At 32.6% G+C, this 17,291-nt stretch overlaps 2 protein-coding genes across 5 annotated transcripts; both read left to right on the top strand.

The window, feature by feature from the left end:
• LOC132052088 (transmembrane 9 superfamily member 1-like) lies at positions 1 to 5,310 on the top strand. Of its 3 annotated transcripts, none has more exons than XM_059443449.1 (12): positions 1 to 286; positions 1,846 to 2,035; positions 2,117 to 2,221; positions 2,366 to 2,383; positions 2,477 to 2,571; positions 2,679 to 2,831; positions 2,954 to 3,088; positions 3,196 to 3,362; positions 3,693 to 3,787; positions 3,880 to 4,253; positions 4,512 to 4,788; positions 4,923 to 5,310. In XM_059443449.1, the coding sequence occupies exons 1-12, from the start codon at positions 230 to 232 to the stop codon at positions 4,988 to 4,990; spliced, it is 1,734 nt and encodes a 577-aa protein (XP_059299432.1). In that variant the 5' UTR covers positions 1 to 229; the 3' UTR covers positions 4,991 to 5,310. The 3 variants fall into 3 exon arrangements, with proteins under 3 accessions (XP_059299432.1, XP_059299431.1, XP_059299433.1); XM_059443448.1 differs by having other exon boundaries at positions 1,843 to 2,035; XM_059443450.1 differs by lacking the exon at positions 2,679 to 2,831 and having other exon boundaries at positions 1,843 to 2,035.
• Positions 5,311 to 10,539: 5,229 nt separating this feature from the next.
• LOC132052086 (transcription factor bHLH80-like) lies at positions 10,540 to 15,488 on the top strand. 2 transcript variants are annotated; one of them, XR_009413936.1, is made up of 6 exons: positions 10,540 to 10,932; positions 12,255 to 12,395; positions 12,501 to 12,566; positions 12,706 to 12,782; positions 14,546 to 14,614; positions 15,071 to 15,488. XR_009413936.1 is itself a non-coding variant. In XM_059443445.1 (5 exons), the coding sequence occupies exons 1-5, from the start codon at positions 10,552 to 10,554 to the stop codon at positions 15,119 to 15,121; spliced, it is 708 nt and encodes a 235-aa protein (XP_059299428.1). In that variant the 5' UTR covers positions 10,540 to 10,551; the 3' UTR covers positions 15,122 to 15,488. The 2 variants fall into 2 exon arrangements, 1 of the variants encoding a protein (XP_059299428.1); XM_059443445.1 differs by lacking the exon at positions 12,706 to 12,782.
• Positions 15,489 to 17,291: the final 1,803 nt, after the last annotated feature.

Here is a 17,291-nt window from a genome sequence, read left to right as displayed (position 1 = left end):
TTCCAACCATAGTAGACAACTATTCAAGAAAATGGGACACTGGAAAAGAATTCCACTCCACTTTCTCAAAGCAAACCGCAAGAAAAGCTCTGAAAACACAAACAGACACTGAAAAAAACACAACACATTAGCTCATTCCTTTGTAAACAGTTAAGTTGTATTACGAGGTTTATCATTCTTGTCTTCTTGGTGTTTCAGACAAGACAAGAACACTGTTCAGCTCAGAGCAATGCTTCCCATTTTCATCATCTGCTCTTGCTTCCTTGCATACCCGACTCTTGCTAAGGTACAATCTTGAAACTCTTACAATTTTTTTCAAATTTAATGGCTTTTCATTTTTTTCTTTCTAGGTTCGCTTCTAAAAGATAAATTATTGAGTATTTGAATGAAATGGTTAGTCTAAATGGATATACAGGATTCATATAGTCAACTCTTAACTTGTCTGTGACTAGGCATAGTTGATTGTGTTAGCAACTTGTATCAGAAAATATACTTAAACCAGAAACTGAAAACAGTATTAAAAACATGTAAGAATTAAATCGAGCCCACTGAATTCACACTGTCCTTAAGAAAATTATTTCCCTCAATGTACCCGAGGTGTTGGAATACATCCTCCTAGGATAGAACGATTTACTCACTGTTGTAGCGGTAAAGCAAACTCAAGTTACAGCAAACTCACTCGACGGTAGTAAATCACACGAATATTTTATGAAGTGCAAGAAGAAGAAGAGAAGAGAAGATCAGAAAATTCGTAAGGAAAATCTGAAGGGATGACTAGATATTTATAGGCAACAACAGGTGTTTGTTAAGGAAATAGGTGTGTCTTTTCTGATAAGGCATGTGCCTTTTCGGCAAAAAAATTTCTTTCCGGAAAAGGCAAAGGAAATAAAACTTTCATTTCCCATTCACACCAAATACCTAACAGATTGATCATAAGAGTATTTTCTTTTTCCTTTCTGTGTTTGCTGTTTGTGGATCTTGAGCTAGTTCTATGACTAATTTAATGGATTCTTCGTAGTGTATGAATCCAATTGCCCTGCTGGCACAACTCGAGATAGTTTCGAGCATCGCAGAGACGAAAATAATTTTTAAGATAACAAGGGAGTGATGTTATAGAGAGTATTAGATAAGACTTGCAAATGCACCAATAGTGCAGTGATTATTATTCAACGGAATACAATCATGTATTGTATTTTCAGCATTTTTGCCTGTGAACCAAACAAACTCTTAATTTCACTGATTGATTAACCAATATCTTGGAATACATCCACTTCCCCAACATTGTCAACAAATATGTATATGTCAAAAAAGTCAGTATTTAACATTAAAAAAAAAAGAGTTTACACCAAAATTAAAAAGAAAAAATGTACAATACAAAAGTCTTCTATAAGTTATACTGGAAATATTTTACTTGTAGTATTTGGAAAGGCATATTTCTTTAATGCCTCAGTCTGTCATCTGTTGAGAAATTTAGAAGATTACAATTGTCCAGTGTTTCACATACAAAAGTTGAATTCTTCAAGTTAGTTACTGAATACCTTTTCACTTGTGCTTTTTAAACACTTCTAAAGTTAAATCTTTGGTGGACCGATAAAAGAATATATTATAACTTTGTCTGACAAATTCTAAAGAAAATGAGTTTTTGGTGCATTTAGGCTCTGGCCTTTCTACCCTACATCTTGTTTCACTACATCCCACCATGATGAACCTTAGTGTAATTTCTAGAACCTAATGATTCACTCTTAACTTTATCTAAACACCAATATTAATTATGCATTTAACACTTGCAAGAATCTTGCTTATGAATTATCTAATGGATGGACGGCTTTCTTCTGTTTGCAGCAGTATCAAGAAGATGATTCTGTCACTCTATGGGTAAACAAGGCTGGACCATATGAAAACCCACAAGAGACCTACAGTTATTATAGCCTGCCGTATTGTCGTCCTACTCATGCTGATCACAAGCGGGGTGGCCTTGGCGAGTCTCTTGGAGGAAATGATCTTATTGATAGCCAGATTGACATAAAGTTTAAGAGTCTGTTCTTCAACTTTTCACAATGGAGTTTTTATGCTTTTGAAACACTTCTTTTTACTATTATCCATTTTCTTTCAACAGGAGATGTGGAGAAAAGATCAATTTGTAAACTTAAATTGGATGGATCAAAAATAGCACAGTTTAAGTATGCAATTGACAACTCGTATTGGTTTGAATTTTTTATGGGTACAGTGCTTCATGACATCTCTATGATACTGTCAATTCTTTCAACAGCTACACATATATCTGCTTAAAGTGTACTAATTTCTATACTTTTCTCTCTTTGTTACCTCTTTTTTTGGGTTATGACTTGTGACTTCCTGCCTTCAGATGATTTGCCAATATGGGGTATGTTCTTAACTAGTTTATCTCTAAATATTTCTGAGTACCATCTACAGTTGTAACAGAAATAAAACCTCACTTGGTATAAGGGAAATTCAGGTTTCGTAGGCGAGGTGGATCCTTACGGAAATGAAGATATCAAGCATGTAGTGTATACACATAAGAAGCTTCTTATTCAGTACAATAGAGACCAGGTGACCATTTTGTTTTTACTTCTTAATGCCTTGTTGCATATCAATATCTTGCATATCAATATCTGCAACTTAGTGTTGATAATCTAACTATACTCTCACTCCATTAGATCATTCATGTCCAACTGTATCAAGAGATCCCAAAGCCATTGGAGGAAGGAAAGGTCTTGGACATGACATTTTCTGTTACCTGGGCCCTGACAAACGTCAGTTATGCACAACGGTTCAATGTGTACCTGGGTTACAACTTTTTTGAGCATGAGGTACATACCTCTCTACTAGCCTATTTTATTAGGTATTTATAGCCTATATGGAGTTAGTCCCCATTAACTGCATATAGCTCTTCATGTTCCTGGCTCCTAAAACGTCTTTACTCCTTTTGCAGATTCATTGGTTCTCTGTTGTCAATTCTATCATGATGGTTATTTTCCTCACTGGATTAGTGTCTATGATTTTGATGCGCACTCTTCGCAATGATTACGCAAAATATGCTCGTGAAAATGACGATATGGAGACTCTGGTAAAGCTTTTTTTTCCAATTAATCAAGTATTTGCTTGAACCTATGTCCAATAGTATATCCTTATGGGAAAATTACTAATTTGGGGTGTGGTTGACTTCTTGTATAGGAAAGGGATGTAATTGAAGAGTCTGGTTGGAAACTTGTCCATGGTGACGTCTTCCGACCTCCACAAAATCTGGCTCTGCTTTCAGCAGTTGTTGGGACCGGTGCTCAGCTTGCAGCACTTGTTCTCCTTGTCATTATATCTGCCTATTTTCGAATGATGTACATAGAGTATGTTCGCAACCTAACTCATTAGACATACCAGATGTGAAAATTGTGGTTCTAGAGAGTAGAGACTGCATTTTTCTGTTTATTGACCCGTTAGGTTTCCTGCACCCAATAACTAACTGATATTATCCCATTATCTGTATCAGCCCCACTATGTGTTCTTTGTAATTAATTATGTTGATCATTTTCTATTTGAATGTAACTACTGCATGGATTTCCAATTGTGTCAAACTGGCTAGGTGTGTTCTATATTCTGGTTATATGATCAGCACCACTGCATTTATATTCTCCTCATTCTTTTCTAATGCTTCTGTAATTATTTATATGGCTTAGGAGAGGAGAAATTATTACAACCTTTATTGTATGTTATGCTCTTACATCATTCATCTCGGGATATGTGAGTGGTGGCCTGTACTCTCGTAACGCTGGTATGTGCTCCTCTGTCTGATGTCTCATAATCAAATTTAACTTGTGGATCATTTATCAATTTGAAGTTTTTTTATTCTTTGAATCTTTTCAGGTGAAAACTGGGTAAAGTCGATGGTCCCTACAGCATCACTTTTCCCCTTTTTGTGCGTTGGGATAGGGTTCATTGTAAACACCATTGCTATAATTTATGGATCCATAGCTGCTATTCCTCTTGGCACAATTATAATTGTTTTTGTTATCTGGGCATTTATCTCGTTGCCCCTGACCCTCCTTGGTACTGTTGTTGGAAGAAACTGGAGTGGTACGCCAGACAATCCATGCCGTGTTAACAATATCCCTCGTCCTATCCCTGAGAAGAAATGGTACCTTAGACCATCTGTAATTTCTATGGTGGGAGGTCTTCTGCCCTTTGGAAGCATTTTCATTGGGATGCATCTCATCTTCTCTTCCTTCTGGACCTACTGGGTAATTATTCTTTTTGGTATCTGGAAAAACATATCTTGAGATACTTCTTACGCGCTGTTTGTTCCTGGCATCTTATTAGCAATATTTTAGAGTCGTTTGTTTCTCTACATTGCTGGAGATTCCTAAGCGTGCATCTACTTAAATTTCTGCGATGTAGCTGTATATATTTTAGTTTAAAATGTTTTATACAGGGTATGATGTTGTTGTTGTTTTTATAATTTGTAATTCTACTGACCACCTTGACAATATTATTGACAGGTGTACTACTATGTGTATGGGTTTACGCTCCTCGTATTCATTGTTCTGATCATCGTCACAGTTTGTGTGACAATCGTGGGAACATACTTCTTGCTGAACGCGGAGAACTATCACTGGCAATGGACTTCATTCTTCTCCGCTGCCTCCACTGCTACATATGTCTACATATATGCTATATACTACTATCATGCAAAGACTAGGATGTTTGGTCTCTTCCAGACCAGCTTTTACTTTGGCTACACTCTTATGTTCTGCCTTGGTCTGGGTATCCTATGTGGTAAGCTCTCTTAGTTTCATTTAGTTGGTCTTTTTTGCATTTTACTAGATCTGTATATTGAGACCATACATGCACCTGTCATTAACTTGGGTCTTGACTCGACTTTTTCTTGCTTGATGTTCTGGAAACTCCAGGTGCAGTAGGGTATCTCGGCTCTAATTTGTTCGTGAGGAGGATTTTCAGAAATATTAAATGTGATTAAGTGCATGACACTGCACAAGAGAGGTTACTTAATGGAGTTTACCGTGTTGAGTTCTACAGAAGATGGTACGTTCATGGCAATAGTGATGAATAACTGTGAATGAACATTATACACTAGCATTGTATCATTGGAAACATTTGACCATCAAAATTCATGAAGCTATATATATTACAGTGATAACTTTAAAGACCCTTTGTAGATTCTTTTTACCTTGTGTAATCTATATGCTTTGTATAATTTCCCACACACATGTTGCTATACTGAAAGACTATTAGATGTTACATTCCTATGGAATAGATTTGCCTCTAAACTTTCGATTTTGTTCCTTCTTTTTCAGTTTTTTTTCTTCCTCCTGGGTACCAATATTCTGCTTATATGAGCCTCACAAAGCACAGCCAATTCCAAGTCCGGAAAAAAGATTGCAACCATTAGTTGACATATTAAGCCTTTCATAAAAATTATGTAAAATCATTTCCCCATTTAATAATATTAATTCTAAAATAAACATCAGCACTTTCTTTTTCGTAGTTTGACTTTTCTAAGAAATTTTTTAAGAAGTTTCAAAATATATGAATAGCTTTTAAAATTCCAATTTATTAAGCAATTCACGCTTTAACTTAATTTGATTTAATTTTTTTTCAACCACTATGCTTTTTATTTTTCATCATTAATGATGTACTAAACTAAGTCAAATTAATACTTCAAACTCAATATTTAATTTAATCAAACATAATCACATAATGAAGAACATGAAATGATCATGTAGAACACTCACATCCACTAAAATTTTTCTTTCTATATTTACTTTTAAGGCTAAACTGCACCCTTTTTCCTTTTTAATTTGTGGCCAGGGTGAACTGTCTTTCATTCAATGAATTTTTGGCCACTATTTTCAATGAGTTATACAGCTAGGAATTGACAATGAAAAGGTTGAAATAATTTTGCGAAAGATATCCACGCGCTCCATTCACACGAATCCCGTTAATTTGGAACCTATGCTCTTTCCTCTGCCACAAAATTCAGATAAGCCTTTTTGTTAATTCTCTTGTGTCATTATCGTGATAATGATGCTTAGAGTTCGTTTGGGTTAATGGATGAAAGGTATTCGATAAGTATCAAATCTTGAAAAATATTTTTAGTTGTTACAAATTAATTTTAAAAATAGATATTTACGTATTTGGATTGAAGCGTTGAAATTGATAATAAGCAATTGATATGTTTAATCAATACTTTTTCTATTAAAATGAATGAAAAGTCCTTATAGCTGTTTATAAAAAATATAATTTTGAAGGCGTTTTACCTAAAGAAGAACGAATGACAGAAATAGAATAGAGATATAATTAAAAAAAATTGTTTTAGGAAGAATATTTTGGAGATTATAAAAATTATTAAGGATTAAAATCGTAATTCTATTTAATAGGATCCCGAGGAAAAAAAAATTATTTCTACCGTGCTAAAACAATATATTGATGCCTCTAGTAAACCAAAGTCATCGTTTATTAGCTATTTTGCTTCACTTTCTTCTTTACAAATAAGAAATTGAAGATCTAGTTACGATTAGAAATCAACTTTCGATCGTTAACCAAAAGTACTTATAAAGTGTAAAACGATAAGATAAGGAGTTACAAATATATGACTTTTGGTTTATAAGCACGTGTCTTATAACTAAGCAAATTTAATGTTTAAGTCGCCTAAAATAAGTCAAAAAGTACTCATAAGTTCGCCAAATACCTTTTCGAGAAACAAGGATATATTAGGAATCTTATTAGTTAGTAAACAACACTTTTCAGCACGAATCCAGTTTAATTGGACATCAAAATGGGTGAAAACACCAAGTGAAAAAATTAAAACTTCTCCCTCCGTCCCAAATAAAATTAACAGCTAGGAATTGAAAAAAAGTTGAAAAATGAGATATCCACGCGCTTCAAGAAAACACGAATCCAAGTTATTTCCAACCTATGCTCTTTCATTAAAGAAATAGTCCTTTTTAATTTCTTGTGTCATTATCGTAAAAAATGCTAATAAATAGAGATAGTTTAGTAAACTCTATATTTTTATTGATTTCAAATTAATTTTAAAAATAGATATTTATTTTGGACAAGGAGTTTAATAAGAATAAGATTTTAGAGTTAAATTATTTTCAAACATAAAAAGAAAAATTCTTTTCCTTGGAGCAAACTAAAAAGGAAAAGTGCTCCATAAAACGGAATTAAAGAGGTACTGCTTTCTAGTATAATTTAATAATTTCTTTTGTTTCAATCATGTCTAATAATTATTGTTTTAAATTTATAAAATGTTTACCACATTCCATTTAATAATTATTATGTACCGTCTTAATTTATTTGAGGAGATTAAATAAGATTTTTGTATTTTTATTTTTGCTTAGAAGATAAAAATGGTTAAATGGCCATGATCCCCTATTTCAAAAAAAAAAAAAAAAAACCAAAAGTACTTCTAAAGTGAAAAAGATAAGGAACAAATATATGGTCTCTTGGTTTTATAAGCATGTCTTATAACTAAGCAAATTTAATGTTTAAGTCGCCCTAAAATAAGTAAAATCAAAAAATAAAGAAACAAAATATATTTCCGAATAAAACAAACCGACAATTGGTTTAATTGACATTAAATTTGAAAACCGATAATATTTGGTTTGGTTATGGTTATAAAAAAATAACCGAATAAATAACCGAAAAAAACCGATAATTATATACATAAAATTTATAATTATTTATATGTAAAGATATTAATTTGCTTTCATAAATAATTAAAGATATTTTATACCTTTTAATTATTAATTTAATTTTGGTTTATTATTTTTAAGGCTCATGTCTTAAAAGAATATGTCCCATTAACTCTAATAAGTTTTAAATAAGATTTAGAAAAGTAAAATTACTTTTCTTTTCATTTTACATAAAAAGAAAAATTCTTTTCCTTTAATAAAAAGGAAAAGTTATAAAAACCGTTAATAATTTCTTTTGTTTCAATCATGTCTAATTTATTTTTTAAATTTATAAAATGTTTATTGAAATTCCATTTAATAATTAATGTACCGATTAATTTATTTTAGAGAGATTATTATTTTATTTTTATTTTTTTTAGAAGATTTAAAATGGTTAAATGGCCATGATCCCCTATTTCAAAAAAAAAAAAAAAAAGGCCACCTCTTTGAAAAAAGATAATAAAAGGTCTCTGCCTTGGTAGGCCGTGCTTTCACGCCTTCTTTGCGTTCTTGGCTTTGGTTGCACAGCGTAGACAAGAAATGACGTTGCCTCGCCGCAAATCAACAAATCATACGAGTACTTTTCTTAAACACTCTTTCTATACGTATATTAATTACTATACTTACATCAAACTGAGATCTTGTTCAGTTGTTTGGTGTAGTATTAAGTGAATTCTTTTGACCTAACTTTGAGGAATTAGAACAATGATAAATATTCTTTCATTTTAATTAGATATTTCGAATTCCAATCATGAGGATAGATTTTGTTTCGTAAGAAACGCTTTATCACTAAAATAAATTTTTTTGACGTGAGTTTGAATTAATTAAATCCGTATCAGACATCGGATGAAAAATAAGAAAATACCACAAGTGCTTGTAGTAAGATGATAAGTATTCTCTCATTTTTATTTAAAGGCTTCGAGGTCGAATCGGGAGAATTGAGTTCCTTTTGATAAGAAATACTTCAAAAATAATTTTTCCCATGCAAATCCATATTAGTTGAAATTGCATCAAACACGGAAAACTAAAAGAAACACTTGAGGGATTGATCTTATCAAGAACCCCATTTTTTATATTACACTTGGAGGGCCTCATTTTTCAGAGCGGTTAAGCTTTGCAATAGGTAATTATTAGTAATGATATTACCTACGTTACCAAAAAACAATTAAAAGAAAAAGATAAAGTTTGATGCCAATTTGTTCAATGATATTTGGAATACGAAGTTTAAGAAAAAAGATGTCTCTTGACACATAAATTCATAAAATCCTAATATAGTATCTTTAGGAGTACAAGATTAAACGCAAAAATTAAAGTGGTTTCCCCGTATAGAAATATGCAAATCACCAAACAAATTAGGTAAGATGGAATAATTAGGTTTGTAAGATGGAATAATTAGGTTTGTATTCTAGTAAGTTTGTAATTTTGCACTCAATCTAAAGTGAAGTCACAATTAGTTGGTGTATTGCTTGATATACTCTTGTCTACCTTTTGACCTGAAAAGTTTATAACTACATTTAAGTTATATAAACAAAATTTATGAATGAATGATGGAATAATTAGGTTTGTATTCTAGTAAGTTAGTAATTCTGCATTTAATCTAAAGTGAAGTCACAATTAGTTGGGGTATTGCTTGATATACTCTTGTTTACCTTTTGATCTGAAAGGTTTATAACTCCCATTTAAGTTATATAAACAAAATTTATGAATGAATGAGTCCTTTTCTAGCAATTTAGGTTTTGAAAAAATCATAAAGCCGATCACCATTTCATTTTATTCAATTCGCTTATGATAAATTAAATATTTTCTCTTTTACAAACCAAATATTGATTTAGCCATCAGAATGATTTTAAATTTTTCAAAAAAAATTTTGTTTCAAAAATATTAAATTTCACAAAAGGTTACAAGATTAAGGTTGATTTCTCTCATAAAAGAGTAGTATGACTGAAATATGAGAGCCAGTTCATCTTATTTTTCAAGTGAATTTAAAAACTACATAAAACAATACTCCCTTCTGTCTCAATTTAAATATTTTACTTTTTTTTTTTTTGGATCTGTTCCAAAAAAAAGAAGCTCTATTTCTATATTTATTAAGTTCACTGTACAAACATTCCTATTTGACAAATTTAAAATAATAAGATTCAAAAAACATTTTAATATATTATACACGTCTTTAATTTAAACATTCCTAAACTTCTAGTCACAAATTTAAAATCATTTTAAAAAGTTTTTTTTTAAAGATTTTCAAAAAACATTTTAATATATTATACACATTTGAACAACTTTAAAAAGTGTTTATGATCATCAAAAGTATTTTAAAAAAGTGCTTTTGTTAAACTTTTTAATTTTCCGAAAATTATTTCGATACTCCCCAAAAGCATTTTTTTTCAAAAGCTTGCTTAAACACCTCAAAATAACTTATTAAAAAAATAAGATTTTAAAAATAAACTTGGCCAAACAGGCTATAAGTCACTTATAAATTGGAACGAATAGAGTAATATTTATAGACTAATAAAAAAAATTATTTTAAAAATTACATAACAAAAATTATAAAGTCCAAGTACAGTAATAGTTTTAGATCAAAAAGTAGTTTAATCACATTTAATAGTACTCCTCACTATTTTCTCCACACATAGAACTCAAATCAAAAGTAACACACAGTACCACCATTTCTATACCTATACGCTATACGAAAAGATAAACAACATATTTTATACCCAAAAAAGACACCCTTACTACTTCAGCTCCATCTTCTTCTTTAGCTCACTTAACCAAAAAAAAAACAAAAAATTCACCTGAACCAAAAACAAAAAAAAAACATTCACCGGAAGATAAAAATTAAGCGATGCAACGTGGTGGATTATCCCGTTACCGGTCAGCTCCAGCAACATGGTTAGAAGCACTTCTTGAATCCGAACCCGAAACCGAAACGGAACTAGTCCTTAACCCTTCTTCTCCTATTTTCCACACACCCAATAAACCACCACCTCACCCATCAACTACTCAGCAGCTACCGGACATTAAACCGGTAACCGGTGGCGGCGATCTGGGCGGTGGTAGTAGTTTTCTAAGACAGAATAGTTCCCCGGCGGAGTTTCTTGCACATATTAGCTCTGATGCTTACTTGTCAACTTATGGAATTCCCTCCAGTCTCGAATTTCTTTCTTCATCTCACCCCACTAAGCGACCTAGAGAAGCTGATTCCGATACTTCACCAAGAAAATTGGTTAGTATATTACACTTAAAAAGTTTATTGTCCATGAATGCCCTTGGTTTTAACTTTGCACGGAATTTAAGGACTAAAAAGAGATTTTTAAATAAGATGTGTTTAATTTACTGAAATGACCTTTGAATCTTGTAATTTTAAATTTGTCCACGTAACCCAAAAGGTCTATTTTTAATTGTCCCGGAATGCGAGGGGTTGATTTCTTGGATGGTAGCTCAACTAACAGTGTTGTTATCTCATTAAGTAACTCTTCTTCGATTTCAATTTTTTTAAACAAAGAAAGTGACTTTCCGAGAAATAACTAATAGTTGAGTGACCGTTTAAGAAATCAATTCTGAATGCGAGTTAGTATCAATTTTCTTTAGGCAGGCACGGAGAAATTTTTTGTAAATGAGTGGAGGGCACTTGGTCTGCTTGGATATATTTCTAGTATTTATGCTAATCATTTGGATTTTAGTTCATTTATTGAAGGGATAATATTTGTTTGTGTTGATTTCTCAAATGGTCACTCATCCAGTAGTTATTATCTCAGAAAGTCACCTTTCTTCTTGACTCTAATTTCCTTCAATAATGAAAGTGACTTTTTGAGATAATAACTAAGTATTAGTTAAGTGACCATATGAGAAATCAACTCTATTGTTTTGATCCGCTTGTTTTGTCTTGCATCTTTTACTTGCTGTTTTATGTGTTTTCTTCGACTGTGTATAAGATGCTTAGCATACTACCTTGCTTTCCCAAAGTAAGCTTCGAAATTTTTTGTGTCAAAGTTATTTCAAGCTTGGAAAGTATTGACTTTTACTTGTAAATGTTTGTAAATTAACATGGTCTTGAATATTCATCTCATTCGAGATGGAGTACATGACTTGACTTTGCTTAAAATCATTTGTGTCTACCCTTTGTATTGTGTTTTATGTCTATTCTAATGACATTGTTGAAAGCATTTTTTTCCCTGTAAGATCATCTTTCTACTTGGATGGAAATGTTCCTTGGTTTCCTGAAATATTTCTGATCTTCTATAGGTTTCTTTTTATTATTTCTGTCTGGATTGATTGTCAAGTATTCTGGTTGTTGTTGTCCAAATATAACCAATTCCGAAAGATCAGTATACATGGATAATGTAATTTACTCCTCAAAATCAGTAATGAAAAATTATTACTAGTTAATGACATTGTCAACCAATAGTTGTCAGAAACAGTTGTGCCTAAACTTTGAAGCTAGTCTGTCTAATGTGTGAATGATCTGACGTTTTTTACCTCTCCTGAATCTCTGTTCTCTTTATTAATACTTACATACTTAAGGTTGTTTGTGTTTGAGAGGTGTAGAAGGGAGAGCCAAGTCGGCAGTTACATGGTTCTGGTGGGTCACTGGATGCTGAAATGGAGAAGCTTATGGATGATTTGGTGCCTTGTAAGGTCCGAGCAAAGCGTGGTTGTGCCACCCATCCTCGCAGCATAGCGGAGCGGGTAAAGCATTTTTCCTTTTTTTTTTTTTTTTGCCCTTCTTTCTTTTTGTTTGTAATTACCCGTGTTTATCGGTAATTTAAATCGCTTGTAATTCTCTTGTGCAAGGTTCGTCGAACGCGTATAAGTGACAGAATTAGGAAGCTTCAGGAACTGGTGCCAAATATGGACAAGGTAAGTTATTTATGGGAGCTCCTTGTACATCTTTTAAAGTTAATGCATAAATAGCAATTTCATGAGGGCTTTGGCTTGTACTAGTTTGAGGGTTTTGGCACCTATTATTTTCACACTTCCATCATGTCTTCGTCTACAGGAAAAATGATGAACAAGACACCCACCTTTAATGTCAAATTGATATCTTCTTCTTTATGACATCAATGGTCCTAATGGGTGAGTCCACCAAATGCATAAAGAAAAGTAGCTATGAGGAATAAAAAACAATACTTTATGGCATTTGAATCCAGTTTTGCTGATCACAGCTAATTCTGTATAACATTGTTCAATCTTAAAGATGATTTTAGAAAATTCTTAGAACAAATCGTCCAAGTTTCAGCCATAGTTAAAAGGCAAACGCTTTTTGAATACCAATAAGTCCCTCCCAAATTTCCTATTGGGTTGATTATGGTCAATGTAATACTCGCCATTTGAGAGATAAGTTTGTATGTATTCACCAAAGTTCAACATCATTAGAGTCCGTCTAATCTTTTGAAATTGTAAGAAATAAGACAATTTCTGTTTATCTTGGTTGAATGTCTCCTTGCTTATGCCAAGCCAGTTGTGATGAACTCACAATAGCCATGTAACATAAAAAACCGAGTTTTTTGCTAAACGAAGCTCTAATCTCGAATTTTTCAAAACTCAGCTCTCCTGTTGCCAGTTGAAGTAAAGGAAGATCTTAGGCAGACTTGATCTATTGATTGGTTCGATATTTTAGAAGATTACTCTATAAGTTGTTTGATATGTTAGATATATTTTTTGCTAGGATGAACATGTCGGGAGTGCCAAAAAGTACGGTCAGAGTGTCATTTCAAAAAAAGTATATTGGTCAAACATCAGTTACTATGTGGGTTAAAATGAAAGCCAGATTTAAGCAACAATATATTCCCACACTCTAAAAAATCTAGCCAATAGATCAATTGCTTAACCTTAAGCAATGACCACTAATATCCCCAAGTGGGCCTTGATTCCATGATCTATAATTTAAGTCTTTGTTAAAGAATCCGTATAGGTTATTGTTTCTAGTTGTTTCTAGGTGTAAAGTCCTTACTTTATAAAAGATGAGTTTTTATCTAATAGATCAAGTGCTTAACCTTAGGCAATGACCAGTACTATCACCAAGTACATCTTGATTTGATCTACAATTTAAACCTGAGTTAAAGAATCCATACATGTTATTATTTCTAAGTGTATAAATGAGTCTTTAGCTACTCTACAAAAAAGAATGAGTTCTTAGTAAGAGCAAAGAGAGCATTCACCTGTTTCTTTATAGAATGCACACCAAAATATCTGAAGAGTTCTAGAAGTAATTTAAAATCTCTCCCATTGATGGACGTTCAATATTGGAGAATACATTAGCTTACATTTGGCTTCTTAAGGTATCTTAGAGTTTAAGTAGTACAACACCTCCTCTTTAGTCTCTGTTGCTTCTCTCTCACTGCTATATCAGTTGTCGAGCCCTGCCGCCATTGAACTTCTTTTTGACCTCAATATTAATTTGGATGATGTCCTGATTTATCCCTAATTCTTATTTCATGTCTATGGGATCCTTAATGTTTTGACTTCACTAAGAAATATTGCCTTGGTCATTTTGGATATTTTTGGGCTGGACAAGATGTCATGTATGTGGTTAGTGAGGATCAACAGTTAAGAAGGAACATAAACAAAAAAGAAAAGTTATCTTACAATGATGTGATAGTTTATGGGTCGTAAAATTTGGATTTCTTTGATTAAGAATGAACTGGTAAAACTAAGGTTTAAAATAAAATGATACACGAACCTGCATATTTGTGGTGAACTAGAAAGTAACTCAATACATGCATCACTTTACAGTGAACTTGCTGCAAATAGATTGACTGATTTATCCCTAGTTATCTATGCTGTTCTTATTGTACTTCATTCAATTCATGACTGACATTGAGTTTTGCCATCCACAGCAAACCAACACAGCTGACATGTTGGAAGAAGCCGTCGAATACGTCAAGTTTCTGCAGAAACAGATTCAGGTATTTCATGGATTCATGATCAAGTGATTGAATATCCCGAAACTCACTGGAAAAAGGAAGTGAGTTAGAAAAAAGGAAAATAACTTGGACAAAAAGAAATTAAGTGGTGTAGTCAAATATTTTCTGTCGATAAACTCAGAAACAATAACCAGTTGGCTCCTCGCTTCTGTACATTAGCAGAAAAAATGAGTCAACGCCAGGCTCATGCAGTTTCTTAACTGGTCTCCTTTATCCTGTTTCATTTCTGCAAAGAAATTGCTTCCAGTTTCTGATTAATTACATTCGAGTTATTATTTTATGAGATCTTTAAATATAGTAAATAGTTATGTCACATGATTTGATTAATGGTAGTAAGTTAGTTACTGGTCTAGTGAATATATACTTAAAAGAGGTAGCACTTGGATTTTTACTATTGTATCTAAGGGTGGTTTCATTTTAGAACATCTAATCCTGCAGGAACTTACGGAGCATCAGAAGAAATGCACGTGCTCAATGAAAGATCAATAATGAGAAGAAGAGAATTCCACTAGCGTATATAGGCAATAGTTTGCTTAGATGCATGCACTTTTAGATATGGTAATTCACTCCTCTATATCCTATTCGTCTTCATGTGTAGATATTATTGGAAATTCACAAGAGCTTTGCTACTTTAGAATCCAGAATCAGCTTGGTTTTTTAGTATTAAATTTAGGTTGTACTCTTTTCTGGTATTAGTTGTATCATGTTGTATATGTAGTGTCAATTTGCTTAATAGTCGAATTTCTGCGGCAGAAACACTTCACTTTCTGAAGATGTAATCATGATTTGTAGACCTGTCATGCTGAAAGCAAAATCAAATCAATAAATATTGTTGCATCAGAGTGGATTTTTAACAGTTGGATCTCTTGGAAAGGCAAATTCGTTAAGTTTTTTTACCAGGAAAGTTACATTTTTATTTATGTTTCTCTTTTCATGTTAACGGGTTGGGGGATTTTGTACTTTTAGGATTTATTGTTCAGATACTGCATGCCCAATACTTGAATGTTTATTGAAGTCCATGTAGATACTTTTCTTAAATGTGCAGTATTACATTGTCTTTGCAAAATGGGGCTATTTGAAATCTTTTCATTTTTTTTGATTGTGCACTTTACATGGTTGATACTATAGGATTTTCTTTGATTATTGATTATTTATAACTAGTTAAAGATTTAACGAGGTTCAGTTTCTTTATTTAAAAATATACTTGGGTTTAAAACTGAATGTATTGACCGTGTTGATCTGAATACCTTATTGACATTTCTCATGTTATCTTTGATTTTGAGGTTTAGGACTGCGTAAGAATGTTCTCTTAGCGGCTGATTGTAAATGTTGATAAATGCCTGTTAAGCATAGACACTTTTGAGATGAGTTTAATAGTAATTGAATGAGGCAGCAAGCTTTGCATGTCTACTAATAAGAGTAGACTGGGAAAAAGCTCATTGCAGGTTTACTAATGAGAGTAATCGAATGAGGGAGCAATTTTTCTAGTATTAGTTGCATATGCAAAACTGAAATTAGTAGGTTAGTGTCATCTGCTGGAAAGAGCAGGTCTTCATACATCATGTCTGCTTGGGAAGTGAGGAAGAGCTGAAGAAATTATAATTTGTAACTTGTAACATGTATATTATTCTTCTGTGCTATGGAGAAAAGGCAACATCCACATATACATATGTACATAGTATATCATAAACAGTGTTATTGCAGGGACCAATTGCCAGCTATTCACTCTGTGCCCCGGTGAGTAACCTTCTTATTTGTACACATCATAGGTATTCCAACATTGATTTTAGATGCTTTCTCTTGCTAGATTTGATTCAGAATATGTTGTGCGTAACTGGCATTGAGAAACCAGTGGTGATGCATGACTTTGTAAGGAAAACCGACATTAGGCTAATTATCACTCTCTGGATTATGAAAGATGAAATGCTGTATGCAACTATGTACTGACGGTGTAAACATATTTACACAATTATGTTACTTTTAAGGGATAGTTACAGGTAACTTTTAATAATTAGTAATGATTGGTAAACTGGAAATACTTTTAAGCTGCCTTCTATTAGAGGTTCTGGTGGTGCTGAAATTACATTGTCAGTGTTTCAACTTAAATTCATATTTATTTTTACATTATGCTTTGCTCTTGGATTGCAATTCTTCCTGGTTCATCTATGCTTCAGTTTTAAGCTTTTGTAACAATAATGTGTGTCATGTGAATACTGCATTGTTAATGTTCTTGAAAGCTTTCTCGAGGACAGAGGCTTCGAGTTGAGATTCATCTTTTGATGAAATGAATACCTGTATTTAAATGGACATGAAATTCTATGGGAAGTTCATGAGGCAATTAGGGAGGGAGGGTGTGTGTCATTGCATAATAAAAACAAAGGAAATATCTATTTAGTTTATGTTATATCTTACATTCTAAAGAATTTTTCTATTGTTTCAGATAGTGTTTTGTTGAATCTTGTTTGCTTATTTTTCCATTATTCTGCCAACAACATATATAAAAAGTCGATTGATCAAATCTTCAGTATGCAAGCTATCATAAAGAAATGAGTAGAGTACAATTACCTACTATCAGAAAGACTTGAAAAAAAAAATGTTTGGGGGAGCTGGTCCTATGGATAGTGGTGAAAGAAAGTTGTGGTGGAGGGGGAGTGGGGAG

This window comes from Lycium ferocissimum, chromosome 4 (assembly GCF_029784015.1).
Source record: "Lycium ferocissimum isolate CSIRO_LF1 chromosome 4, AGI_CSIRO_Lferr_CH_V1, whole genome shotgun sequence".
Classification (NCBI taxonomy): Eukaryota; Viridiplantae; Streptophyta; class Magnoliopsida; order Solanales; family Solanaceae; genus Lycium; species Lycium ferocissimum.
This window is presented reverse-complemented; position numbering and strand designations above follow the sequence as displayed.